General features: G+C 42.9%; 1 protein-coding gene across 1 annotated transcript in view; it reads right to left on the reverse strand.

The window, feature by feature from the left end:
* DCHS2 (dachsous cadherin-related 2) overlaps positions 1-26,674 on the reverse strand; it is a 499,472-nt gene that overhangs the window by 329,470 nt on the left and 143,328 nt on the right. Inside the window, exons 3-4 of the mRNA XM_078677916.1 lie at positions 8,487-8,723; positions 2,094-3,110 (exon numbers count right to left, since the gene is read on the reverse strand). Coding sequence (XP_078534042.1) covers positions 2,094-3,110; positions 8,487-8,723 — 1,254 coding nt within the window. The remainder of the gene's footprint in view (positions 1-2,093; positions 3,111-8,486; positions 8,724-26,674) is intronic.

A 26,674-nucleotide genomic window follows, 5' to 3' on the forward strand; every position in this document is an offset into this window, starting at 1 on the left:
TCAAATCCCAGCATAGAGAATCAGTTGCACAGCAACATTGTTAAATATAGGCATTCACTATTTCAGTTCAGCATAGAACAGAAAATGACAAATTATTAAAGAGATCTTGTCTTCTAGCTCTCCACTAAATCTTGCAGACATCCTTGACCAGCATAAGATGCTTCTGTTTTCTCTCTTATTCCACTCCCCTTCCCAACTTCTACCACTGGCTTCCCATGTTTGTGGTCATTGGTGGGGGTTTTTGAAGGGAAACAGCATAGCTCCCCCTTGGATCCCAAACACAAAGTTAGTGCAACCTAACATAATCTCACTTGTGAGATGTGGTGTAGTCTCTCAGCACCCACATGGGAGACTTTACAATAATATCAATAGCACTGAAGAGAAGCTCTCTAGCATTGCAGGACATGCTACTGCATGTACTTGTTATAGTCATTCTGTTTTTGACATGTGTGAGTCTATCTTTAACATTAAATACATCACTAGTAAAGAGATTCAGGATTCATCCCGAAGAAATACTGATGTGCCACAAGTTTCTCATTGACTAGGAAAAGGGAAGAGGGCCTCAGGAGAGGATTGTGCAACGATGAATTGCCTTCAAACAAAATGAAGAAATACCATATTAATAATACAACAGCTAAGATGCATTCCTTTCACATCAAACAACAATCAATAAGTCTATATTTAAATACCAGACCACTCTTTCTCATATAATCCTCTATAGATCGGACTTGATTGGTATTAAAGTTTCATTAAAGCCAAACCTAAAAGGTTTTTATTCACAAATTGTGCTCAAGTAATTGACCGCTGAGCAAAGGTTTCTATTGTTGAAGTAATGAGACACCATGACCCTAATCATAATATTTGATATGTGTGCCTTAATTGTGGCAAGTGCTCGCACTTTTACTAGACTGTTAGAATGAGCAATTGAGAACCAGCCAAATTTAATCAGAATTTATTATATATTTTGATTGTAGTTGGTACTCTCTTAAATGATTTGGTCTTCTACAATTACAATTTTGTATGGAAAGGCTGCTGGTAGGAGCAAACTGGATTATTTAGTGGTTTTCTATAATCAAGATAAACTATCTATTCAATATTTTCCATGTTAAATGGGCTGAAAGCAAACAACCAAATGGAAGCCAGGACTTAATTTCCAATTCCTTTCAATAAAAACCTGCATATCTTTTTTTTATGTCTCCCTTTGGAAGTTTGGCCAGTTGTCACCAAATTATCTAATATTAACAACTTTTCAAAGGCTAGAGAAAAGGGGGGTTCTTGAACATGATCAACTAGTTGGTCCATGGTTGAGGGTCAGTCAGAGTTTGGTTAGAGGAGACTAACATATAATAATAAAGTGCTCTTCGAGCATTCTTTGTCCTGCTCCACTCAGTCACACGCACCATAACGTCTCGCCAGTCTGTTTTCCTTCTATGTATTTGTATCTAACTCCATCTCCTTGTAGATATTACAGTTCTAAATATTTGCGTCGATACTAACACATTTTATAAGTAGGTACCACTTTCGAGGGGTGGACAAAGAGTGCAGGCACCAAGATGCACATAGGACCCCAGTTTGCGCTATCAAGACTCCTTTTTGGCAATCACTTTGAGGCACATTTTTCAAAGACTGTATGAATGAAAAAACAGAATTGTGGTATTAGCAAATATTGCCAATTTGAAACTAACATGCTCATTTTCTCCTGCCTCAGTCAATGTGATTGCTAGTTTGGAAACATCAGCCACTGTTATTTGCTTTGTACCTGTAAATTTGGATTAACATTTATGTGTAGTTCAGGATAATTTGTTTTTGTTTACTGAGCGTTTGAATGTATGTGAACAGTGTACAAACCAAAATATTTATGGATTAGATTGAATTGTATCTGTGACACCAGAAATTCATGACAAGCCACTCCCACTGTTCATGTCTTGGGTTTTAGACTAAGCACTTAAAAGAATTTCAACATTGATGAGAGAAATTGGAGTTTTGTAAAGCAATACAGGTTTCATGAAAACATTGTCGTTGTTATAAGATCAACTTCGATTACAAACATTCCAAAACAGATGCAAAATAAATCTCAGACAAAAAGACATTACCTGTTTTGGAATTCATCCTGAAGTAGCTCCCCTCAGATAAGAGGAAATATGACAGCTGTCCATTCCTCCCACTATCTTTGTCGACTGCTGAAATTGTGCCAATAACACCTTGAGGAACTGAGCTTTCTTCAACGTTGAAATAATAGGCACTATGCGTGAATGTGGGAAGGTTGTCATTTTCATCCTGCACAGTAATGATTACTGAGGTGATTGCGTTCTGTTCCGTATCGCTCCCACTGCTTTTAGCAATCACCTTAATGCTGTACATTTGTTTAGATTCATAGTCGAGAGGTCTACGGAGAAAAAGCCAGCCTGTGCTCGGGTGGATTCCAAGAACTGCAGAAGCTTCACTTGCTTCCAAAGAGTATGCTATGTTTGAGGATACTTGTGGACCTAGCATGTGAGCCTGAACCTGCAGAATTCTGGCATCCAATGGGAAGTTCTCACGTATTTCTATGTAGTGAATCAAGTAATCAAAGGCTAATGTGCTGCTGTTCTCCTGCTTCTCAACAATGACTGTCAAGTTAAAGTGGGAACTCAGGCGAGGTGTTCCATTGTCTTCAGCGATTATCTGTAGCATATGCTCATATACAAGTGAATCTGAATGCAGGGACCCATTGAGGTACACCATGCCATGGTGTGGATCAATAAAAAATATACTTTGCTTTTCACCAATCAAACTGTAGGTGATGGCACCATTTAATCCACTGTCCACATCTTCAGCATGTGCAATGAACACAGCTGTGCCTGGAGAGGTACTTTGGTGTACTGTTATCATTTCACATTCTTTTGGGAAAAAAGGTGTATTGTCATTGACGTCCATCACTGTAATATTGACCTGGGTGCAGCTGTGGATGGCTGAACTTCCCAATTGTGACTGAACAGTGAGAATCACGACTGGCTGTAGTTCATGATCTAGCTGCTTTTTGGTCCTTAGGATACCCAGTTCTTGGTCTATGGAAAAACTTCCATTTGGATCTCCAGAGACAATTTTGTAAAATACTGGCCGTAAGGAATCTGGAAACAAGAGAAAGAACATTAGTTAGCGGGTACCTTTGAAAGACAAAGACATTTATGATCCTGTGGTTGTTTTTCTTATTTGAAATTCTCTCACATTACATTTTAATCTCTTTCTTTTGCTGTTATAACCTTCTTGCCATAAAAGTGTTTAGTTCTATCACACAGGGATTTCTCGCTGACAATAAACTTATCAATCAATGACGTAAAAGCCACTACGACTCATGGTAAAAGTTTGACCACATAAACATGACAACTTTGTTTCCCTTAAAGTAGGAAAAATATCTTCAGTCGTGAAAACAATAGATAACCGTTTCACTTAGTCAACCGTGCATGCTTCGTTTCTACAGAGTTTGCACAGAAATAGAGAGACGGGCGTTTCAATAAAAAGGTTTTATTGAACAGTCTTCTTTCTCATGCAAGAGATATGAACTGCTACAATGTAAGACAGAATGCGAAGTATAATACGTACAGTGTTAGCAGTAAGATAAAATAATACTGTAACAGCATGTCCTGTAGCTATGACATATATTCGCTAAAATACATACATAAATAACACAGGCTAAAATACTCATTGGGTGCTTCTAAAATAATCCTACCCCAGTGTACCTAACCTAAGTCTAGTACGAAAGAAGAAGTAGGTGCTGTCTTAGTCTGGTTTAGTGATGCCAAGAGTTGCCAAAAGTTTCTCTAGGTTCTAATCAGCTCCATACATTAGAATGAGAGAGGTTGGTATCTCTTTCCCGGGACTCGATCTCTAACACCCTGCAAGGGGAGTCAGAAACAGTGGAGCTGGATTCTCGGCGAGGAGGATGACCGCATCTGGTCAGTGCGTCAGTTGGAGCGATGACTTCCTTCGGGACTTGCTGTGGCGAGCCGCGTGCAAGTAGGTAGTCGAGCCGCACCGTGCCTTGCCATAGCAAGTGAAGGCATATTTATACTTTGGAGGTGTTTAGGAATGCCAGTATTGACGTAAAAGTCGGGTATTGAACGTCATGAATGAACCCCAAAGGAATAGATGTTCATGCATAATAAATTAGTTCTTGGAGAAATCAATATCCAGGCAAGGGGAAGTCCCTAAAACTTAAGAGTTTGGTTTTCCAAGAATTCGTTGTGACGTAGATGAACGTATGTAAGTTGCCATGCCTGTATTTGGTTAGCATGGACTATGCCTAAATAAGGACTGGGTTTCTCTGCCTATATAAGGGCAATATGAATTGTACCTATATAAGGGCATGAATCGGGAAATTCATACAGAATCTAAATCGATACACAACAGCCCATTGATGTGGTCAGATCACTCTATGATTCCATTTAGAATTAATAGTTACCTTGAAAACCAAACTACTATATGTCCCCTGAATGGCCTCCAAAGGCAATGGCATAAAGTCACATGTAACTCTTTTAGCAAAATATATGTTCCTCCTGTTTTCAATGAACACATGGACTGTACTAAGAAACTTAGGGTTTTTATTGATGCCATCAGTTAGTAAATAGACACATTGGCTTCTGTGAAACATCGACATAGCAATTCCGGTAAAAAAACATGAAGATTGGTATACTGCAGAGTTACACTGTGAAAAAACCAGATGCAAACACCTAGAAAAAATCTGGCGTAAATCGCATTTGGAAATAGAGAAACATAATTTTAAATTGGTCCTCACTGCATATCATAAATGCTTTAAAAGTGCATGTAAAGTTCATGTTATACTTAAACTGAACCAAGCTGGTAATTTAAACTAAGGATCTTTATAAAATTCTTAACTCCTTCATCAATCCCACAGCGTGCGCCCAGTAGAGTTCCCGCTCTCAGGGACTATGTGACAGTATAGCTGTGTTTTTGATGATATAATTCATTTAATTTACAATCAATTCCCTCAAAACTCGTGTCATGTGGAGCACTCTAACTACAGTCCCTCAACTCTAAGAGATTCTGATGAAGGCCTGAAACATTTTAATGCCATTCAGGTCTCTCAGGTGGAAGCCATGCTTCGAATTGCAAAATCTGATTCCCCTCTTGATGTGATGCAGGCACACATATTCGCACTACTTGCGCCTCTCTTGGCCCCTTCCATTTCGGATATTTTGAACACTTCTTTACTTGAAGGAATTATGCCTCTTGATTGGAAGGCCTCTCAAGTGCTACCAATTAAGCAAAAAGCTCAGTTGCCTGCCGAAGTGCTCTCTAACTATCACCTCCCCTAGCCAAGATCATCAGTGAGTACGGTTTTACTCCATTTTCCTATGCTGAGGATACGCAACTACTCCTGTCCTTTGATAAGGACACAGATTTAATTGATCAGCGTTTTGCAAAGGGCATGCTAGCCATATCAGCTTGGATGATGGAACACTTTCTCCAGCTGAATGCGGCCAATACCAAAATCCTGCTGTTTAGCTCAGCTCAAGCTTCCTTGTCCCCGAAGTGGTGGCCTGCTGTGTTAGGCCCTGCCCCGTCTCCTACTACAGTGGCAAAAAATCTATGGGTATGTTTGGATGTATTGTTATCAGTGAAGGATCAAATTATGACTACTGCAGGGACCTGGCTGCCTCTCTTTGTACGTAGAACTCTGATTCAGGCTCTGAACATTGGTCGCCTGAATTATTGTAATGCTCTACTGACATCTGCCACTGAATCTCTTTTCAGTAGATTACAGATTGTACAGAATGTTGCTGCATGCCTGGCCCTTAAAAAGCCACCACGCACGTCCCCAGGGCCATTGTTAAAACAACTCCACTGGCTCCCTATCCGACAGAGAATTAAATTCAAGCTTTGTTGCCTCTCTCATAAAGCTCTTTATGGTACGAGCCCTAGCTACTTGGCGGACAAGTTTAAAGTCTATTGTCCGAATCGTTGATCCAGATCGGAAGGCAAGCGGTTGCTAGTGGTCCCCTGCTACATGAAAATATGAACAGGAGGCAAAACTGTTGCCTACCTTGCCCTGAAATAATGGAACATCTTGCCGGAGGACTTGCCCAAATGCCCCAGTCTTTTTCGCTTCAGGAAACTCCTGAAGACGGAATTATTCCAGGACTGATCTGTGTCTGTCTTGCACCCTCTTTATGGTAGCGCGGATATACCCCTGCGGGGTGAGTCCAGCGCTTTACAACTCCCTTACATACATACAGTGTTTCACACCTTGCATATTTCTACCTAATGGCACAAAGAAATTAAATGGCAGTTCTTGTTAGAAGGTAAAACTTTGTGAGACCCCCAAAAATACATGAGGGCATATTTCTACCACAGGAGGAAATATTGAAGCAATAGAAATTCCTATGGTTATGCAGGTACCTTTTTAATTTTTCTTTATACAATTCTAGCTGACTGGCGAGGACATGACTGTTTTCCACCACACAGACACCCTAAGATAGAAGTATTTGCTTTACAAACAGGAAATTATGTGATTGATTCAGTGCAATAGAGACAAAAAGATTGCTGATACAACATAACCACTTTTTAATGCTGAACTACACATTTTCTGCAAGTGGGAAAGGCTTAGTGCTTTGTTCATTGGTAGTCAGGATAATTTACCAACGCCCACATTGCATTATTTATAACAATTAATAATGCACACGACTCCAGATGTAATGTTAATTTAGACACACTTCTGAGGACACAGAAATCAGAGTATGATGTGTGTAGTGTTTGGTGGTCATCCAAAACATATGATGCCCAGAGCCATAAACCAAACTATAGCTTAAAATGTTTTTTCTTTGTGTTTCGACCATATATCACTTCCTGGACTCCATACTACGGTGGCTCAGCAAACTGGCCCAAGTACAACCTTTTCTGCATTCGACTTTCATGGTAGCGAGAGCGAGCAGTCCCTGGCTTCTCATGAAACTAGTGTGGGATGCATTAGTTCAGAACTAAGCAACCAATCAACAGACACAATACCTTCAATGTCCACCCCAGTTCTTGACATTTTAGATAATCAAGTAATGTTTGATATCACACTAGTACTAAATACAACACAATTCAATCCAGTATACAGGGCAGTGATCCTGGTTACGATTCGCCCTTATGGTCCTACACTGACTGGTTCCGCACATGCGAATCCCTTCCAAAAGACACTTGAAAAGCTCCCCTCAGCCTACAGCCAGTGGTGTAACAGAGAACCCAGTAGCCTCTGCAGTGCGGGGGGCCAGAGCATAAGGGACCCTTGCACAGATGGAGGCTAAGAACTCCTTTCCGGGTCCAGGGGGTGGGGGTCCCCTTCCAAGTATTTTGCAGGGCGGCCTCCTCAAGGTTTGTTACGCCACTGCCCACAGCATTTAATGCACACACACAAATTAAGCACAGGTGCACATTGCTGGTAACCCTCAAGCCAAAGGCAGGACCTTGCATAGTCATTGACAGGTCTTGACCTCTGCAAACAAGCTAAGATTAGCGTTATACTAGAGCCAAAATAAAAGTTAGGATGCCAGACTGGATACCTTTCTACTCCATCTTGTGCCATGTAAAAGCAGGGGCATTTCAAAAAGAATTCTGGATTTCTCTGCAATCACAGCTACATGGAGTCCTCCTATCAAGCATTCTTTATATAACATGTACTCAACATGTATACAGAATGTCAGTGCAAGGGAATAGGTATCTCTACAAGTAGAACTTAACCCGAGTATGGCAGTAGGCACCACACTCCTTGTGAATCCGAGAAAAAGATTTGTTTGTTGATTTGTTTGTTGCTAGAATTATTATGGAAAAGTATACTGCCACATGTGCTTTAATTCTCTGGACATCACAGTCAGAGGACAGGCCGAGGCCTCAGTGCACATGCTGGATTAACAGGCAACAAGAAGTCAGAATACCAGATATCACATGCAGTTGGGTCACTCAGGGGGGGAATAAAGGCCTCTTTCGTGTGCAGGGGGCATTCCTGTTCTAAGAAAACCTTTAGTTGCTTTGTAAATGAAACGAAAATTATTTTACAGGTGACACACTATCACTATTCGTATTTTACAGACAATCAAATATATTTCAGTGGGGTAAACAATATGGAAAGTGTTAAACAGAAGAAAGGCTTGATGCATTTTACATGAGTGAATTTATCAGCCCTGCAAAATGTATGAATTTTGCACAATTTTTGGTGCTAGGGACTGGTTTGAGACATTGTCACGCCAGAAAAAAATTGAGGTGAAAAATGTCTTGCAGGGGATATTTTCTCTTCACACCAATTCCCTTACTGGTATTTCTCATTACTTGCATTCCATTTTCATGCGAGGTTCTAAAAAGTTAATGTTTACATCTTACCAAACGTTTGTCACTTTTCTTTGAAATTATGCTCTCTTTCACATATGCCCAACTCTGGTATCTTAATTAGAATAAGGCAACATTTGTACTTAAAAGTCACATTTACTGCATTGAATGGGAGTACATACTCAATGGTTCTGTCGCTTTCACTGTGCCAACTGTACTGCCTTCCAGAATATCTTCTGGGACAGAAAATGAATAACGAGATTTCTCAAAAATGGCGGGAGCCAAAGCAGTTTGTAGAATGTTCAGTGTGACAGCCGCGTTGACATGGGACACAAGACCACCTCCATCCCTAGCAGAGACTTCCAGTGTCACGCTAGTTACTGCCAAGTGACTGAGAGGTGATAGCAGATAAACGACTCCTGAAGAGAAATGAAAAACATAAAAAGTAAAGGGTGAGTTTTTTCAAGGTCAAGAAAAGGACACATGGAATGTGTCCAAACATTTAAATGCCATAGGCCCAACAACAACAACTCAGAGGCATAGATGTGCAGCATATCATTATTATTACCCGAAATGTCAAAAGACTGGTATTTATTAAAAGTCGATTCACTAGGCACAAGAAAGAGTGATAACCAAAACATCCATATGATTCACAAAAGTACAATATTTGCGTAGAGATGTTCTCCCTGTATAGAATCTATAGAATGTATTTAATGCGTATGTACTTTATCAATAATTTCCAAATTAGTGTGTACAATTGGACATATCCATGGAAGTATCAGATAAGGGGCCAAGAACAAGCAATGTAAAATTGGTGCAAGCACATAGCAGTGGATTCCTGAGTAGTCACAATACTATGTATATCAATTGCTAATTACCCGAGAACCTGACCGACACTAAAAAGGGTTTAGCACATGTTGTGATGAAAATAAAGACAATAGTGCTAGTTTTAATACTCGTGTAGAAGTGGATCGCATTGTATGAGAAACCTACAATGTAAGAAGAAATGAATGCATGCAAAGGGAAATGATGTAGGCATTGGTGAATTTGCCTGTCCCTGTAGATGTAGACATAGCATGTATAATACAATCAATTGGAATTGAAAAATTGATTTAAGTCAACAATGTAAAAACTAACTATACACTCGTTCATGTAACGATTGCATTTTAATTCATGTATGAGTGATGATTGATTCTAAACTGAAAGTTCTCTGTGCTGATGTTAAATCTTTAGTGTCAAAGCATCCCTGCGGTCATTTCATTGGTACTCTGGGAGCATTACAGACTCCTTTTAAGAATATTCTTAATCATATTATATGACAATTGATTTAATTCAAAGGGACAGGAAGTGAAAATGGAAAGAAGCAAAAGGTTCAAATGAAGAAAAATCTTGAAAAAAACGAGGGGAGGTCATGACAATTGCTTACATAGATTATTTCATCTGTCTGCACAATCTATTTCCTTTAAAACATGATCTGGGGAGCTTATGCCGCAAATGCTTTGATATGCCATACCGTTTTAACACTGTTTGAAGAGTTACAATCCCAAACCCAGTGGAAGGATGGGTCTTCACAAAACACCAGTATTGAAATATTTCAGCAGTGTACAACGAAACAGTCAATAAATCCTATACCTTTTTAGCAAATGCATTTGAAAATTGTCCTATAAAAGGCACACTTTGGGCACAAAAAAAATCTTGAGTTTTGTTTAATGTGCTCACAAAACTGTCCATCCTTTTCAAAGTTCACTAGCATCATGTATTTTGACCCTATCAGGTATCTATCAAAGCAACAGCGATTTGCCTCACTGATATTACAGAGCATTCATTTGACTACAGGGCAGGACTGGCCATAGCGGGCACCGGGCAATCTCCCGGTGTACCGCATGGGTGGGGGCCGGTTTTGGGCCCCCTGGGGTCGTTTTTGTTACAGGGCCGTGTTTGCAGCATAGCTACAAAATCGGCCCTGTACCAAAATCGGCCGAAAACCGGCCCTGGCAAAGAGCTCGGCCGCACCACCAAACCCCCCCCCCCCTTCCGAGTGGGGAGGGGGGGCCAGCCAAGCACTTTGCCTGGGCCGGTTGTGGTTCCCAGTCCGGCCCTGTTTGACTAGACTAAAAATATTCAGTTGCATTTCTCTGTAGATACTGGGACCTACACACTAGAATCCCTTTGCTCTCAACTTCAAGTTAGGGGAGGATTTCCTGTAAACAAACGTCTTCTACTTACACTAGAGCTTAATTGCACTGAACTACGCATCAACGTTTTGATCAAATGTTTTCCCTTGAGAGTGGGTGAACATTTGTCAGTCATGTAACACACTTTAATGCCTCCCAGGCAGTGGTGGCTCCTCCGATGAGGTGGAGGAGCATTGCCCCACTACTTTTAGCAGTGGAAATGAAGGAAAAATAAAATGATAATACCTGGATGTTATTATCATTTTTGTATTCCTGCGTCTTTGCGGGCGGGGCTTCTCTGCTCTCAGAGCAGGGGAAGGAGTGGTGACACTCTGTAAAGTGCGCATGAATATTTGACTGGCCAAACACTCATGCACACTTTGCATGTTCTCCATGCTGGCTGAATTACCGCCTGCATGGAGAAAACCCAGGACCCCATTACTCAGCGCTCAGACCAATCACAATGCTTTATTGCAGCATTGCGATTGGTCACGAGAGCCTGACTGCTTCCTTTTCCGCTGGAGTGGAGGGATAATGACAAGGGACAATGCGGAGAGAGGAGAGGAGGTAGGTGTTCTTTATTGTATCGCCCACCTACCCTGCCACCCCTGATCCATGTAGGCCTTTACTGCTCCCAGAAGTAGCATGAAGTATAAAGTGAGAGTTCACCTCTTCCACACTTTTACAGTCTGTAAAGTGGCAAAAATATCCTACTTTTGGAAGGGAGCCAGGGACTACAAATGGAAGAGTGTTGTTTCTGCCTGCCAGTCACCAGAGGCCATGAAGGACCCTTCATGCACTGTGACAAAAGTAGCCTGGGGCATTAAATGTGCTACTCTTGCCGAGCGCTCAGTGGGACGCTGGAATCTTTTCCTTACCTGCCGTGAGGGGAACGGCTGCTGATGTTGTTTCCTCTGCCCTTGCCTCGCCTTCATCTTCCTGCGCGGCGAGAGTGAGACGCCGTGAGGGGAACGGCCGACGCGCTTGCACCGCCATTGCGCCTACAGCCACCGGGGGTCAAAGACTACACCTCCCAGGTGCCCCGGCGGCTGAGTCGCGTCCCTGACGCCACCTCTGCGCCCGGAGGCGCCTGAAAAGAGAGGAGCGCCGAGCGCTCAGTGGGACGCTGGAATCTTTTCCTTACCTGCCGTGAGGGGAACGGCTGCTGATGTTGTTTCCTCTGCCCTTGCCTCGCCTTCATCTTCCTGCGCGGCGAGAGTGAGACGCCGTGAGGGGAACGGCCGACGCGCTTGCACCGCCATTGCGCCTACAGCCACCGGGGGTCAAAGACTACACCTCCCAGGTGCCCCGGCGGCTGAGTCGCGTCCCTGACGCCACCTCTGCGCCCGGAGGCGCCTGAAAAGAGAGGAACGCCTCTCGCCCCGCGAGTCGCGCGCGGGAGCGCCCAGGCGAAGCCCGGGCAAAGGGCGGGCCGTCTGAGGCCGTCCGAGGTTGGCCAAGGTTGGGTTGGGCCTGGTCTCTTGGCTCGCTGCCCTGGAGCTGCCGTTGCTGAGCTGCGAAATTGTCGACCAATCTGTTGCGTAAGTTACATTGACTTTGGTTGCTCATACAGTTCATTATGCCCCCTAAAAAGTTAACCACGTCTACTAACACTATGGAAAATTATTTGGTGCAGGTAGTGGAAAAAATCAACCTTGATAGAAGAGCGTCTTTGGGAATAGACTCATCTGCTCAATCTCCATTTATTGATATCGAGGCTGATGACCCTTTTGGCCTTTTAATAAATAACAGTACTAATAGTGCCACTCCTGATTTGTTCCCAGATTCTATTACTATACAGCCAAGTGGTACTGTTGCTGGAGTTGAAGATCTGAGTGTAAACGAGGTACTGGTTGACATTGCTATTAATCAGGATCAATCTATTTCTCCTCCAGCACCGGTTCTGGGTAAACGGGAATGCCTAAGGTCGGCAAAGAACAGAGTAGCAAACCCCCCGAGGAAACACTCTGAGGAAGAGGAGAATGATTTGACTAGTGAAGCGTATATTACACTTTCGAACGCCCAATTTAATAAATTGTTAACTTTAATGGACTCAAAAATCAAAGGTGCAATGAAGCCCTTGGTTAGCAAAATAGACAAGCTAACTTCTGAGGTCAACCGTTTGGAAGGTCTACTACAAAAATCAATAGACGAGACTGGGAAACTTCCGGAAAGTGTCTCTGCAAAGATAGAGGAATCTGTCAACAAATCAGTAATTGCAGCCGTAGGTGGTCTCATCCCAGTCACTGCCCCGGTATTGGATACCCTAACGGCAAGGAATAGCACTCTCCCAGGTGATTCTCATACTGCCTCGATCCCTGCTCCTGCTGTTGAAGACCCGTTTATTGAGAACGGGACTTTTGAACTTGTGGTTGAAGCCTCCCCATTGGTACTTGTCCTTGCCAATGTTCCAGCTCTGGCTCAAGGTGAGAGGGAAACAGCATCTTCTCTACGAAACAAATCTTTATCATGGTTAACCACTAACATGGTAATTACTCCTTGGGGAAAGCAGCAACTTTCTGAAGAGCTTGTTAAAGCACGAAGGGTTCAGTGGATCGGGGATAGGGTAAAAAAGTTTAAAGGGGAGTGTGTTGTTCTTCACTTCTCTGACCCTGGGGTCTTGCCCAACATCCTACCAAATATTTTACCACCTCAACGGAGAACGACTTCAATTGTTCCTTTGACTTTGGACTTCTTCTACCCAAGAAAGGGAAGCGGACCAAATTCAAGCATTTTAAGAACTAAGTGGAACATTGTGACTAAGAGGGGGAGAAAGGATGTTGCCTCAGTTGACTGGGGTCTGGGGCTAGAAAATCGATTTTCTTCATTATCCAATTTAAGTGATTGTGATTGACAACCACCTATTTGTAATGCTGTGTCTGCACCTGCTTATGCCATAAGTTTATCAGGTTTGGCTTGTTACCCCATAACAACTAGCCCGTCGGGGCTTTTGACCGCTGATTTACCTGGGGCACCGAATGTTACGATTGTAGACCAGGGCATAGGGGGTAAGGTGTTAAACATGCATTCTACAACCAATGGTATTCCTACGACACCAATTTCAGGGAATATCCTATCATGGAATGTAGCTGGTATATCCTCTAAAATGGAAAGCGCAGACTGGTTAGAATTTATAAATAGGTATGACCTCTGTATTTTCCAAGAGACTTGGGCGTGTGAGCCTACCTTTGCTTTAGGGTATCTAAACTTTCATGTTCCTGCCATTAAGGGTCCCAAAGGACGGCCTATGGGGGGCCTTACCATATGGATTAGGCAGTCTTTAAAGATTGCTGTACAAAGTGTGGAACTTGACCAAAAAGATATCCAGCTGATACGATTGACCAGTGATCTACCCCTCTCCATGGATGTATATAATATCTATGCCAGAGGTGGTAGTAAAGGTAGATCCGAGGTTCTAATGAGCCTTTCTACTATTCTTGAGACCGAATCTGCAGGAAAAAACATCTTAATTGCAGGTGATCTGAATCGGACATTTGAACCTCTAATCACTGGTGATTCTCCTCTGGGATTAGAGGAAGACAAACTTTGGGACATTCCCACACTTGAGTCCCCCCCGATAGCCAGATGGACAGCTGACATCTTAGGTCTAAATGCCATGTGCTTGGAGCATGGGTTACGCGCCCTGAATGGCCGAACCCAATCAGACCGTGTACCCGCCATGACATTTAATAATGGGCGAAGTAAAAGTCGTATTGACTACGTTATTTGTAGTACATCGCTATGGCCATCCCTTATTGACATGGTAGTTACTGCTAGAATAGAAAGTGACCATGACCCGCTATGTGTCTCGCATAATTGGTGGACATCTAATGTAAACCCCTCAACTAATTGTCATTCATTTGTGCCGCCAACGATTACGCAATCCAATAATATGCGTAGGCTAAGATGGTCTGGTGTTAAGACGGACCAGCAGGCCCTAGAAAAGATAGGTGCAGCTGCAGACAAGGCCATTCTGGCACTGGAAAATATCACTGATCTAGCAAATGGACAAGATGAGGTTAAAAATGTTCATACGTCTCTTTTTGACGAAGTTAAAAAAATCTTTTTAAAACCCGCACGAAATATTAAGGCTTGTCCATTTAAAACAGCCAAGTGGTATAACCAAGATTGCAGGAAAGCAAGATCGAAACTAGGAGCTGCAATTAAAAATAATAATCTGACTGAGACTCGGTCTGCTAGAAAGCACTATAAAAATTGTATCGCCAGGGCAAAAAAAGAATGGGACGAAGATCATTGGCAGAAATTGAGATGTGCTAGCGAAAGTAAAAATTCTAGACAATTCTGGCACATCGTCAAATGGGGTCATGATAGACCTCCAGAGCCTCCTAATAATAATGTCCCTCACGATGCCTGGGTTACGTTTTTTAAAGAGCAGTACTCCTCTAGGGGTCAGCCTACGAGCAATATTAACCCTACTTATCTGTTCGCAGACGAAGATGTTTTTATGCTAGGCGAAATCCTGTCTGCTTTGAAATCCGTCCATAGGGGCAGAGCCCCAGGTAATGATGGTGTTCCGGCGGATGTCTTCTTAGATGACACCGACAGGTGGAGTAAGTACATCTGCCTTTTATTAAACCATTTAGCCAGAGGTGCTGAAATTCCGGTTTCTTGGAGGGGTGCCGTCATTATACCTGTATATAAAAAGGGGGATCGTGCACAACCCTGTAACTATCGCCCAATCAGCCTAATAGACACGGTCCAAAAGGTGGTAGGACGTGTTATTATCAACAATTTGCTTGATTGGGCTGAGGAGCAGAACATTTTATCCCCTTTTCAGGCGGGCTTTCGCAAAGCAACAAGCACTGTAGACCAGGTTTTTCGTTTTCAACTTATACAATGGCGGACAGTGGTACTGGGTGGATGCAGCCTGTATGCAGCCTTTGTTGACTTGCGGGCTGCATTCGACCTGGTGCCGAGGGCAAAATTGTGGGAAGTTCTGGCTGCCCTAGGGGTCCCGATGATTACCCTAACTTTGATTATGAGACTCCATGAGGGCACCTATGCAAAGATTCAATGGGGTGGCTATGGTAACGACACTATTGACTTCCCTGTCGAGCGGGGGGTTAGGCAGGGCTGTTCAATGGCTCCAACACTGTTTACTCTTTTTATAAACGGAATTGTTCCCCTTATGCAAATTGAGCCTGTAGATGCTCCCTCTCTTGCTGGTGCAAAAGTTCCAATTTTAATGTTCGCAGACGACACCTTAATTTTATCAAAATCCCCGAGTGGTCTGCAAAAGGCATTGATAATCTTTGACAAATTTTGTTGTGATCATGGTCTGGAGGTAAATGCAGCGAAAACAAAACTCATGGTTTTCAATCCCAGTAGGAAATTCAAACCCAAAATTACCATGAGCGGGCGCTGCCTTGAAGTCGTGAACTCCTTTACTTATTTGGGGATACATATCTCAAATAATAACAGATGGAACCACCACCTAGATTTAGCTATATTAAGGCATAAACAGCTTGCTGGTACCATCATTAAGGAGCACGCGAAATCCTTAACCAAGCCAATTAATCCGCCATTGATCATATATGAGGCTAAAGCAATAGGGTCTGCACTATACGGGGCAGAACTGTGGGGGCAAGAGAACCTCCAGGAGTTACAGAGGTCAGAGAATAGTTTCCTCCGTAAACTTACTGGCACCCCACAGAGTACTCCCCTTTTGCCACTCAGATATGATCTCGGTAGAAAGGAAATTTCGGCAATGTGTAAACTTCGACCGATATTATATTGGCGCAGAATCTGGACCACCCCTGAGTTGTCACAATATGCAGAAGGATTTGCTGATGTAATCAAGGCAGATCGATTTCATGAAATTAAATGGTTTAGATCTCTGAGAACTGCATTAAGTGAACTAGGGTTGAGTGAATTGTGGTCGGATCCAACCGGGTCACCTTTTCCACCAAAGTTGTTTATAAAAAACCTTTACTGGGAACATGTTGCAAACAAGAGCCTTCTAAGTAATAGTAATGGGTCTATGACGACTGCCTTCCTCGAAGCTAAACTGTTTCCAATGTTTGAGATATACTGGGATATTATATCTAAATCCCTGGATAGGAAACTGTTTTTCCAATTGAGGGCTGGCTCTCTACCTCTTGGTAACTTAACATCTAAATGGAGAAACAGAGGTCCAGCAACTTGTTTAGCTTGTGGGGAAGGGAAAGAAACTCTGGGGCATTTTTTGTTTGTTTGTCAAGCATATTCTGTTCCGAGACGTGTCTGGTTGGCCCCCATGTGCAGAAATTTGGGTACTAAAAGCTCCATGGTAGCCTTACGCATTATTAAAACTACCCCCTTAAACTGGATTATCATAGCGACTGCAAAGTATTTGGGGTGGGCGTGGGTAATTAGGCAGAGATTGCTAGTAGGGTGACTACTCTCTGCCTAGTTGTTCAGAGACTGCTAGTTTATCTATTCTCTGTTCCCTTGCCTGGAGTCTATCTGACGAAAACTTATTTAAATTAATTTTTAATCATGTATGTTTTTATAATATGAACTTTGCACCTTGATGGTTATAACTTGATGAAATTTGTTTTAAAAATAAGGAAAAATCTCCTTTTTAATGTGTCTGTGCTTAAAGTCATGCTGACTTTGTAATTTAATTGTATTTTATTATGTGTTTGTTTGTCTGCTTTTATGAGTAATTACTCGAATAAAGCACTTTTGAATTGAATTGCTACTCTTCTGAAGCGAACAAATATCACAACACTTCAGGGCCATACCGGAAATGTACCTGCATGTGTAAAATTAAGCCGCTGTAGAGGCATTACCAAGGGTATTGTTTTTGTTTACATGTGTCATCTCCTCATACAAATTACGAACACCCTTTGTTCTTAGATGCTAACTTTATAGTTGTGCAAAGAAAACTATAGAAGAGGTTTTACTGTTTGTTGTGTCTTTGATCAGAGTAATGGTAATCTTTGGTCCACATTGCTAGGCATGATAACCTTTAGTGTCTTGTGATGCAGGTGATTATCATGCCTTGCAACGCGGACCCAAGATATCAATTATTCTTATTGAAAGATGCACACAGCCACAGCAAACAGTTAAAATTGACGCAACATACCTACAACAAAAGGATACATTTGCGTTAACTCAAAATGCTAGATTTTATAGAATACATGATGTTGTCAATTGTAATTGTATTTATATAGCGCTTACTAACCCTGATGAGGTGTTGAACCACTTTTCGACAAGTAGCATGCTACTCCAGAATACAAAGTGAATTAGTATAGGGAAATCTAAGTTGTTTATTCAAGCAGTGGACATGTGAGTCTGTTAGTTGGATTGAATAGGATAAAGGAGGGCTAGAGGAAGTCTAGAAAATGTTATTTGGAAGATCATAGTAGTAAAATGAGGTTTGGGATGAGTCAAAGCAGGGCTAGAGAAGGGAAGAGTCTAGAAAGGGATATCATAGCAGTACAATATGGTTGGGGATAAGTCAAAGGTGAGATAGAGGAGGAAACAGTGGAGAAAGTGTTATTTGGGAGAGAGGAGTAGTGAAATGAAGTTTGGGAAGAGTCAAAGGAGGGATAAGGGAAGGAAGAGTCTAGAAATGGGCATAAGGGAGATCATGTAATATGAATTTTAGGATAAGTAAGAGAGTGGAGGTAGAGGATATATTGAAAGAGGTATAGGATGAGACATGGAGTAGTGAGATGGAGAGTTAAAGGTTTTTTCTTCATTTGTTTCTACAGCAAGAGTAAAGTAATAAATATATAGATACTTAACTACATAGAAAGGTATAAATGTGTAAGGTCCAACAGGAAAAAAAGCCCTGAATCAAAAACCTCCTAATGGCAGCAAGTATAGTGTTGCAAAGTCCTCCTGGGTGCCCTGTGCACCCCAATTGTTTTGCTGACTGATATTGGGGGTAACTGACTCTGACTGTCCCTGGGCTCTGCCTAACCAGGCCCAGAGCCAGTGCTATGTTGAAATCACAATGAAAACACACACCTACTTGAGGGTACACTATATGTTAGGGTACACTTAAAATTGGCATGGCCTACCCTATAAGTCCCAAATACATAATAGAGCAGGGGTATTAAAACTATCTTTAAGTCCCTGTTAGGTAAAAGGGCATGGTAGTTTAGAGGCCATCAACCTTTTCTGCATTTGCATGTGTGCACTGCTGAGAGCATGAGTTCAGTTTAAAAGCAGCCCTGTGCTGTAGCATTGCTTTGGAATGTAAATTGTGCCCACACTCAACTTTGGTGGTAGGGGCACTCAAAAAGTGATAAACTACAATATGTTTGCATATTAGGTACCTCCCGGGTCTCCCCTAGGTGTCCTAGGGGTGGGGGGTCATGTACATCTATGGAAGGCCCTTTTAAAGACGTTGTATATGCCCTTGGGACAGATAAATTGCACATTTCACTTTCCCCGTTGTTGTAAAGTGCTTCCCAAAATCGACTTTTGAGCTAGGATGAATGTGGAGTGAGAATCTACACTATTGCTGCATATTCAGGACCCCTAAAGTCTCCCCTGGGTGTTTCGGGGGTGAGGCTGGGGAGGCCCTATAACTATAAGCAGGGGCCTTATAAAAGGTATTTTATATGCCCTGATGATGGAGAAATTGCTCATTGCAGTTTCTCCATTGTAGATGCTAGCCCCATAGGATAACATTGCAATAGTTAATGAACTCATAACTATTGCTAGGAATTAATGAAAAATATAATTCAAGGACTTAGGAGAATGAAGTTATGAGTTTTTCTTGTCTGTAAACCAAAATTCAGCCTTCCTATGGGCTCCCCTGATTGGTCAGAGATAAGAGGATTAGCCAGGCTGCTTTGGTGAAATGAGAGGCTATCTCTTGGAAGAAAGCTCTGCTACACAGGAATGCCAGAGCAGGGAGAAGGGGTCGGAAACCATGGTGCTTCTAAGGGGGAGAGGACAGGTAGGGAATGCCAGGCCTACCAATCTACTAGCTGTTCAGACCCAGCCAGATGGCAGGCTTAAGGCAGTGATTTGCAGATGGTAGGGGGAGGAGAGCTATGGCAATGCGCCATAATGAAGGTTGGTTTAGAGTGTTCTTACTTCTCTGTTGCAAGTTCAGACATACAGAATTTTGGAAAAACAGCGCTGTCTGGGAGAAGATTATACCACACTTTGGAGGAATTGGTCATGCTCTGGGGTGTTGCCCTGCCCCTCATTGGACAGGAGCGCTATCCTGCCTGGCCAGAGAACACTGACTAAATATGTGAGAGGTGCAGAGCATCTCCGATATGCTGCTTGAAACTAAAAGAAGAAGTAGGTTTTTCAAGCTGGAAACTTGATTTGCACCATCATGCCCTGCATTCTGACTGACTGTGTCTGCTGCATTATCTGGAATTACAGCTCTTTGGGTGCACCTTGTTTCAAGAGGTATAAAGAGTGAACTCCCTATCCTGCAGTGTGTCCAGTGGATTTGTAAGGATTTTCTCCAAGTGAATTGTGGGAACCGAAGTCCCAAACTTTAAAGGACAATCTTGGAGATTCCAGACCCTTGGATTGTGTTTTGGACTCTTTCAACCCCCAAGAGGAGCTTCAGGAAGAAGTTCAAGAAGTTTGGAGAAGTTTGGAGCAACTTTGTAAAAAGACTAATCTTAAGAGCCAAGCCAGCAACCTTTAACCGTGTGCCGGCTGCCCAGTTGGTTTGTCCCGATGAAAAGCTCCGGAGGTCCGACTTCCAGTGTTGGACCAGAAGCTCCCTGGAAATCCTCCCCGTCGAGCCCTCACCGAACCCAGACTGGTGAAGAGCATCGAGGGACAACGGCAGAATAAGCTCCAGAAAAGTTATTAAGTCAGAAGGTAAAATCTTGATAGAGGTTTACCGTGAGGGGCATTCGAGCAGGGCTCCATCACGGCCAGCCAGAAATTTTGACCTTGTCCCGGTCAAGCACGTGCAGATGTCCCAAGGTGGCGCTATAGGATTCTAAGTCCTATATAGTGCAACATCTTTAAAAAATCATATCTCTGATTCCCTACATTGGATTTTTGCTGTTTTTGGTGTCATTTTAAAGTTAAAAATATTTCCTATTTTTATAACTTCATGTGGGATTTTTATTGTGTGTTGTGTCTTAATTATTTACTGAATTGGTGTTTTTTGATGCTTTACTTACCTTTCTCTTATGTGAAGCCTGCCTGCCTGCTGGCAGCCAAGCTACCAAGCATTGAGTATTGGAATAATGTATTGAGACCTATTCTAAGCCCTAGGCAGTGTTAGTGACCTTATTGCTAGTGTATATTTCCCCCTACGAATACCCCCACGTATTACATCAAGGAAGAACACAACCAGGCAGGTATGGGCTGGAGACACAGAAAAAAGGAGAAAATCCACTTTGCAAGAACACTGGAAAAAACAGGAGAGAGGAAATGCAGTTACAGTATTGAAGAAGTGTTTCAATGCAAGGAGCAAGAAAAAAAAGTGGCCTTATATACTGCTAGTGCAGGAAGAACCTCCCAGGAAGCTATGATGATTTGGAAAAGAGAGCAAAAGGCTTGAGGAGCTGCCATCTTGGATTGGGTTTCCCAAATTCCCAGAATTCCTTCCTAGAAAATTGTGGAAGAAGGACCAAGAAGAACATGGAGATGCTGACAGCATACTCCCAGTTGACTCCCCCATGGAGTAGATTGCAGGTGCGGGAGATGGCACCAGTGAGTCGGCTAACATAACTGTCTTAGGGAGCAAATGCGGCCTCTCCCCTGATGTCTCAATGATGCTTATCCAGCACCACCTGGGAGCAGAGGTGGGGTTTCTTCTGAGCAGGATGCCAGTGCAACAGTATGCCCCCTCCTCAGAGCCCCAGGTTTGTGAGGAAACCAGCAAAAAAAAACTACAAACTAGGACAGGTGCATGGACAGAAGAAGCATGTTCCCAAGAACGTGAACTGGGTGGAAACCTCTTCCAATGGAACCAAAATCGAAGCGTGTTTCTAAAAATAAGGGAATCACATATTTCATTAACTTAATACTCAGGATGAGTGGAGAAGGTTTGGAAAAGAGTAGATGAAAAGGATTGCTCTGATAAGGTTTCAACTAGAATGGGATACAGGTTGGATCTTTCAAGTTAGAGGCAACTGAACTCGAAAGGCAACAGGATTGATGATCTGGACAATCCCAAAAGGACCATGGAAGTGTGGCTAGAACTTTTACCGAGAAAGACGAGTGGGTAAAAATGTAATAGAAAGCCACACCTTGTCTCCAAGATGATAAGCAGGAGAAGGACACTGAAGGACATCAGCAAAAAACGTCATTGTCTCCTTAGACAGAAGCATATTACAAAATTAACTATCTGGACACAGTGAATGGAACTAGCAGCTGCAGGAACAAGAAGAGTCTCAAGTGCATGAAGACAAAAAATGTTTTGCACTAATACATAGCCCACATTTTCTTCTGAAGGTAGTTATTTAAGAGCTGTGAAATGTGTCCTTTTGGAAAAGGAATCAACTGTCTCCATGATCACTCAGCTCTCATTTTATAGAGGAAGAGCGGTGATGAAATCAGTAAATACAATGTGCCAAGTTTTGGGAGGTACTTACAAGGGATGGAGCAATCCAGAAGGTTGAGTGTGAGAGGGTGTATTCCGAGCGCACACTGATCAGGAACTTGCACACTGTTATTTGCTGTCTCTGAGAGAAGGCCACCAGAAGGAGAAGAGTATACATTCAGTGGTAGATTTGATACCTCTGTGACCAGCAATAGGGAAATAATGGCACATTTTAAGTACTTCAGTTCTGAACGGCTTAGTGGGTATCAATAGTGCCTTCCATTTAAAGACTAAGGGGCAGATGTATCAACAATCTGTTTTGCGAGTCCTTAATTGCGATTTTTTGCGAATCGCAATTTTGGATTCGCAAAATGGGATGTATGTACATTTTTGGCGATAAATTAGCGATTTCTAAAAAATCGCAGAATAATTTGCGAATTTTCTGCAATTTCTTAATTAGCGAATTTCGCAGATTAAGAAATCGTAAAAACGGGAATCTGCAATGCAGGAACAGCCAGATGACATCACAACCAGGAAGTTTCAGTGATTGCTTGCACCTGCTTGCCTGAGCCACACCCAGTGGCAGTTGAAAGACTTGTGGGGCAGAGAAGACCTGTTTGGAGAGCAATGGAGTCCCAAAAGGCACAGGAGGAAATGTCAGCTGAAAAGAGGAAAAGGAAGCAAAAATTCTCTGAAAAGGAGCAAGAAATCCTCATTGAAGAAATGGTTTGTAACCATGAGGTTCTTTTTGGCAAGAAAGCACTAAAAGTTCCTGATTCTAGGAAAAGGAAAATCTGGTTGGAGATCCAGGAAAAAGTAAATTCAGTTGGAGTTACCACTCGCTCCATAGATGAAATAAAGAAGAGATGGTATGACATGCGACTAAGATCCAAAGAGAGGCTTGTAGACCGGATTAAAGAGGCGAATAAAACAGGTGGTGGTACTTCATCTGCAGACCAACCGACACCCCATGAGGAATTAATTGAATCAACCCTGCTTCCAGAGAGTGTGAGTGGAGTGGCTAACATTGATAGCTCTGACCCTACAGCAACTACACAAGGTAAGATGCATGCAAAGAAGTCCATAGAATGTTTGTAATGAATGTGTGTGTGTCCTGTGCTTATACTCAGTTTGTGAAAGATAGTAGTCTAGTGAGACTGGTAAACCTGTAGCAAGCAATGCATCATGGGAGTTGTAGTGCAATAATGAGTGCCAAAACACTAAACAAGGAACGTAAACGGTTCCATAAAAACGGGACAAAACAAAACAAGAAGCAATTACAAGAAGCTAAAAAAAGTCATGTAAAAAAGGTGTGGGCTGCAAAACGTGCCCACTGTGAAGCACAATGGTTAATTATATTTGATTTTTGAGCCCGGGAGAATCACAGGAGTTTTGGAACTACATATGCAACATGGGACGAGGCCCTAACTATAGAGAAAATGCCCTAGAAGCCTCTATTTGGGTCGCCCATGTTAAGGCATTATATACTAATGATGGTCCCACAAATATGCAAAATGTAACACCCATTCCTGGAGACTATCTTGATCCTACCATCGAGATGACGGCCTCACCGGGAAAATCGTTGGTCTCCAAAATGTTAAAAAACATTAGACAAAACGCCGCACCGGGCCCCAATGGGCTTCCCGGGCACTTATTCAAGGCAAACACTGACTTTTGGACTAAAAACCTGACCCACCTGTACTCCGAATGTTGGCTCCTGGGGGAAGTCCCAGATTCGTGGAGAGGTTCGCTTCTACAGCCTATTCACAAAAAAGGCCCAAAATCGGAACCCGCTAATTACCGCATGATTGCCTTGTTGGATATTGAGGGTAAAGCTTATGCTGGCGCCATCTTGAGGGACCTCGCAGACTGGTCAAGTGCAGCTGGCATTCTTCCATTCTGCCAAACCAGATTCAGACCTGGGTCAGCCACAGTTGATAACATCATCGCCCTCTCTTTCCTGGGGCATCGCGCACGGACAGGCAAAAGTCTTCCCCTCTTCGCCTGCTTTATTGACTACACGGCGGCGTTTGATGGGGTCGACCGTGCAATTATGTGGCACAAGCTGGTCCAATGGAACATCAACCCGGGGCTGCTAAGAGCGATACAGTCCCTGTATCAAAAAACATGGGTGCGTATCAAACTCTCAAGGGACCATGCTTCTGCTAAGATCTACACAGACAGAGGCCTAAAACAAGTGTGTGTGCTAGCCCCATTACTATTCAACTTATATACAGCGGACATGGAGAGGGCCCTGACTGGCGCCGCCCTGATGACCTGGTCCTTTTGGACCACACGAGAATGGGGCTGCAAAAGGTGTTGACGGCACTTGCCGTATAAAACGACAAAAACAGGCTTGTAGCTAATCGAACAAAATTAAAGGTAATTATATTCGGGCATTAACCAAAGAAAAAATCTTTGAAATGGAGGCTAGGTAATCTTTTGCTGGAAAGTGCACAGTGCTACATCTACTTGGGCATTTGTTTTCAAGAGCCAGGGCTCCCAAGTGCCCATCTTAAGTCAATCCAGGCCAAAGGTAAATCCATCACCTATGCCATCTGCAAGCTGCAAGCCTCCCTACACAGTCCGTCTACCACGGCCATCAGCAAAGTGCTTAAAGCCAAGCCCATGCCGGCACTCAACTATGCCCTCCAGGCATTCCCTGGCAAACTGAGCCATGAACTAGAAAAAAATCATTGCAGGGCATATAAGAGACTTTTCCACCAGCCAAGCTGTACCAGAAACATCCTCGTTCGCCTGGAGTTCTCACTCAACCAGCAAAACCTGGAAGAGCTGGCCGCCTTAAGCAAATATTATTTTCTAACAACAGCGGCACAAGATAACACACTGAAGGCAGTCCTGAAATGCATTTTCAGAGAGCCAGGGAATCCTTGGTCGGCCAACCTTGAAGTGGCTAACGCCCATCTCAACCTTGCCATGGACTCCTGCAACCCTGAATATGTTACATATCCTGCCATCAAAAACGCGATTAAAAAACAAGTGCGTGCGCGGTCACGGGAACTGGATCTGGAGTCCCTGAGGAGAAGAAAAGACCTGCATGAGACCTTGTGTTTCCCGCACACCCTGCACACTCCTAAACAGCATCTTTCGCAGGCAGTGGCAAGGGTAGCCCTCCATAAGATCTTGGCTTACAGATTACACCAACTGCCCCTTAAAGAATTATACCCATGTGGCAAGGCCAGCCAAGGAGCACAAGAATGCAGGCTTTGCAGCTATAAACGGGAGTCATTGGCACATCTTCTCTTCTGTTGCCCTGCCTTGCGGTTGCCCCGCAGTCTTTATCTTAGGCCACTACTTAGAAATTCTGGGTTGCGCTCTGCAAAGGATGGGATTTTTCACCTCTACACCATGTCCATGGTAATGCACATGGCTGCCTTTGGGACAAGCACGGGCAATGCTGATGACTTCTACTGGTCGGATCACAGAGTCTTTCGCCGGCCCATGAACCTTTTCCTTGGCTTCTCTGCATTCTTGGAGTAACTTTTTAATTTTATTCTTGAAATTCCTTGATTTTAACTTTTTGTAATGTGATGACTTTTGTATTTCTGGTTTTATGTAATGGTTTTCAGTAACCAACAATAAGATATTATTCATTAATTAGTGCAATAATGATTGTCACACTTATCATCATAGAAACACATGAGTTGGTTGCAATTAATAATGAAGGATTTAAAAACAGTGTAGTACAAGTTATTGTCATCAATTAAAACAATTTATTTGTTAGAAACACAAACTCATTTATCACACTCTACATCCACAGAACAATCAAGGGAATTCAGGGCAGAAAGTGAGTTGGATAATTCACCTCCACATGTTACCACTGATACAGAAGAAGGAGGCACTGATGCCACTGCCCTCAATCAAAATATACACAGAAAGCGCAGACATGTTGCTCCTCTGCCAGCAATGGAAGATGATGATAATGTAGATGGAGGTACAGTACCCAGTGAGACTGACACAGTGTTCCCTCAAGACTCACAAGACCAACCACAAATACCAAGGAGGCCACGGTCATTCCGGTTGGAGACATGTAGGATCAGCAGTGGGCCAATTGAAGGAGGCATTGTTTTTGCTGGCCTTGAGCAGGATATGCTTCATGTACAGCACCTGCAACACAAGGCCCTCAGGTCAATCAATAGGCAGCTTTTGAAATCAAATAAAAATCAAGAAGGCATGGTTGCATCAATTGAAAAACTCTGCCTGACCCTTGCACAAACAGAAAGTGCTTGCAACAGGGCTGCACAGACAGCACATGTGAGGATGCTTAGTTACACAAAGGCAATTAACAGGCTTTGTGCTGTCACTAGCAATTTCACCAGGCGCAGCATTAACATGCAGCGTGAAATGAGCAACTGCACACGTGAAATGGCTAAAAGTTTGGACAAAATGACCTCTGTGTTAGAAATCATGCAAACATCAAACTCTGGCGCAAGCGCTCTCCTTGGCTCAGCTGATAGTGAGGACACCTCCAACAACCCAATTGACCCAACGCAGAAGTGGAAGGCGTGCTAGTACAGGACCTGAACAAGAAGCCATGCAATCACAGGAGAAACCTGCTTCAAGCCGCCAGCGCAAGAAGTAACATTTGAAATAGCCACTTATTTAGCACAACTGCATTGTGGAAGCTGTCTTTATGTTCCACGTATGGGTATTTTCATTTTCCTCATTTCAAATTTATGATTTT

This window comes from Lissotriton helveticus, chromosome 2_1, assembly GCF_964261635.1.
Source record: "Lissotriton helveticus chromosome 2_1, aLisHel1.1, whole genome shotgun sequence".
Lineage (NCBI taxonomy): Eukaryota > Metazoa > Chordata > Amphibia > Caudata > Salamandridae > Lissotriton > Lissotriton helveticus.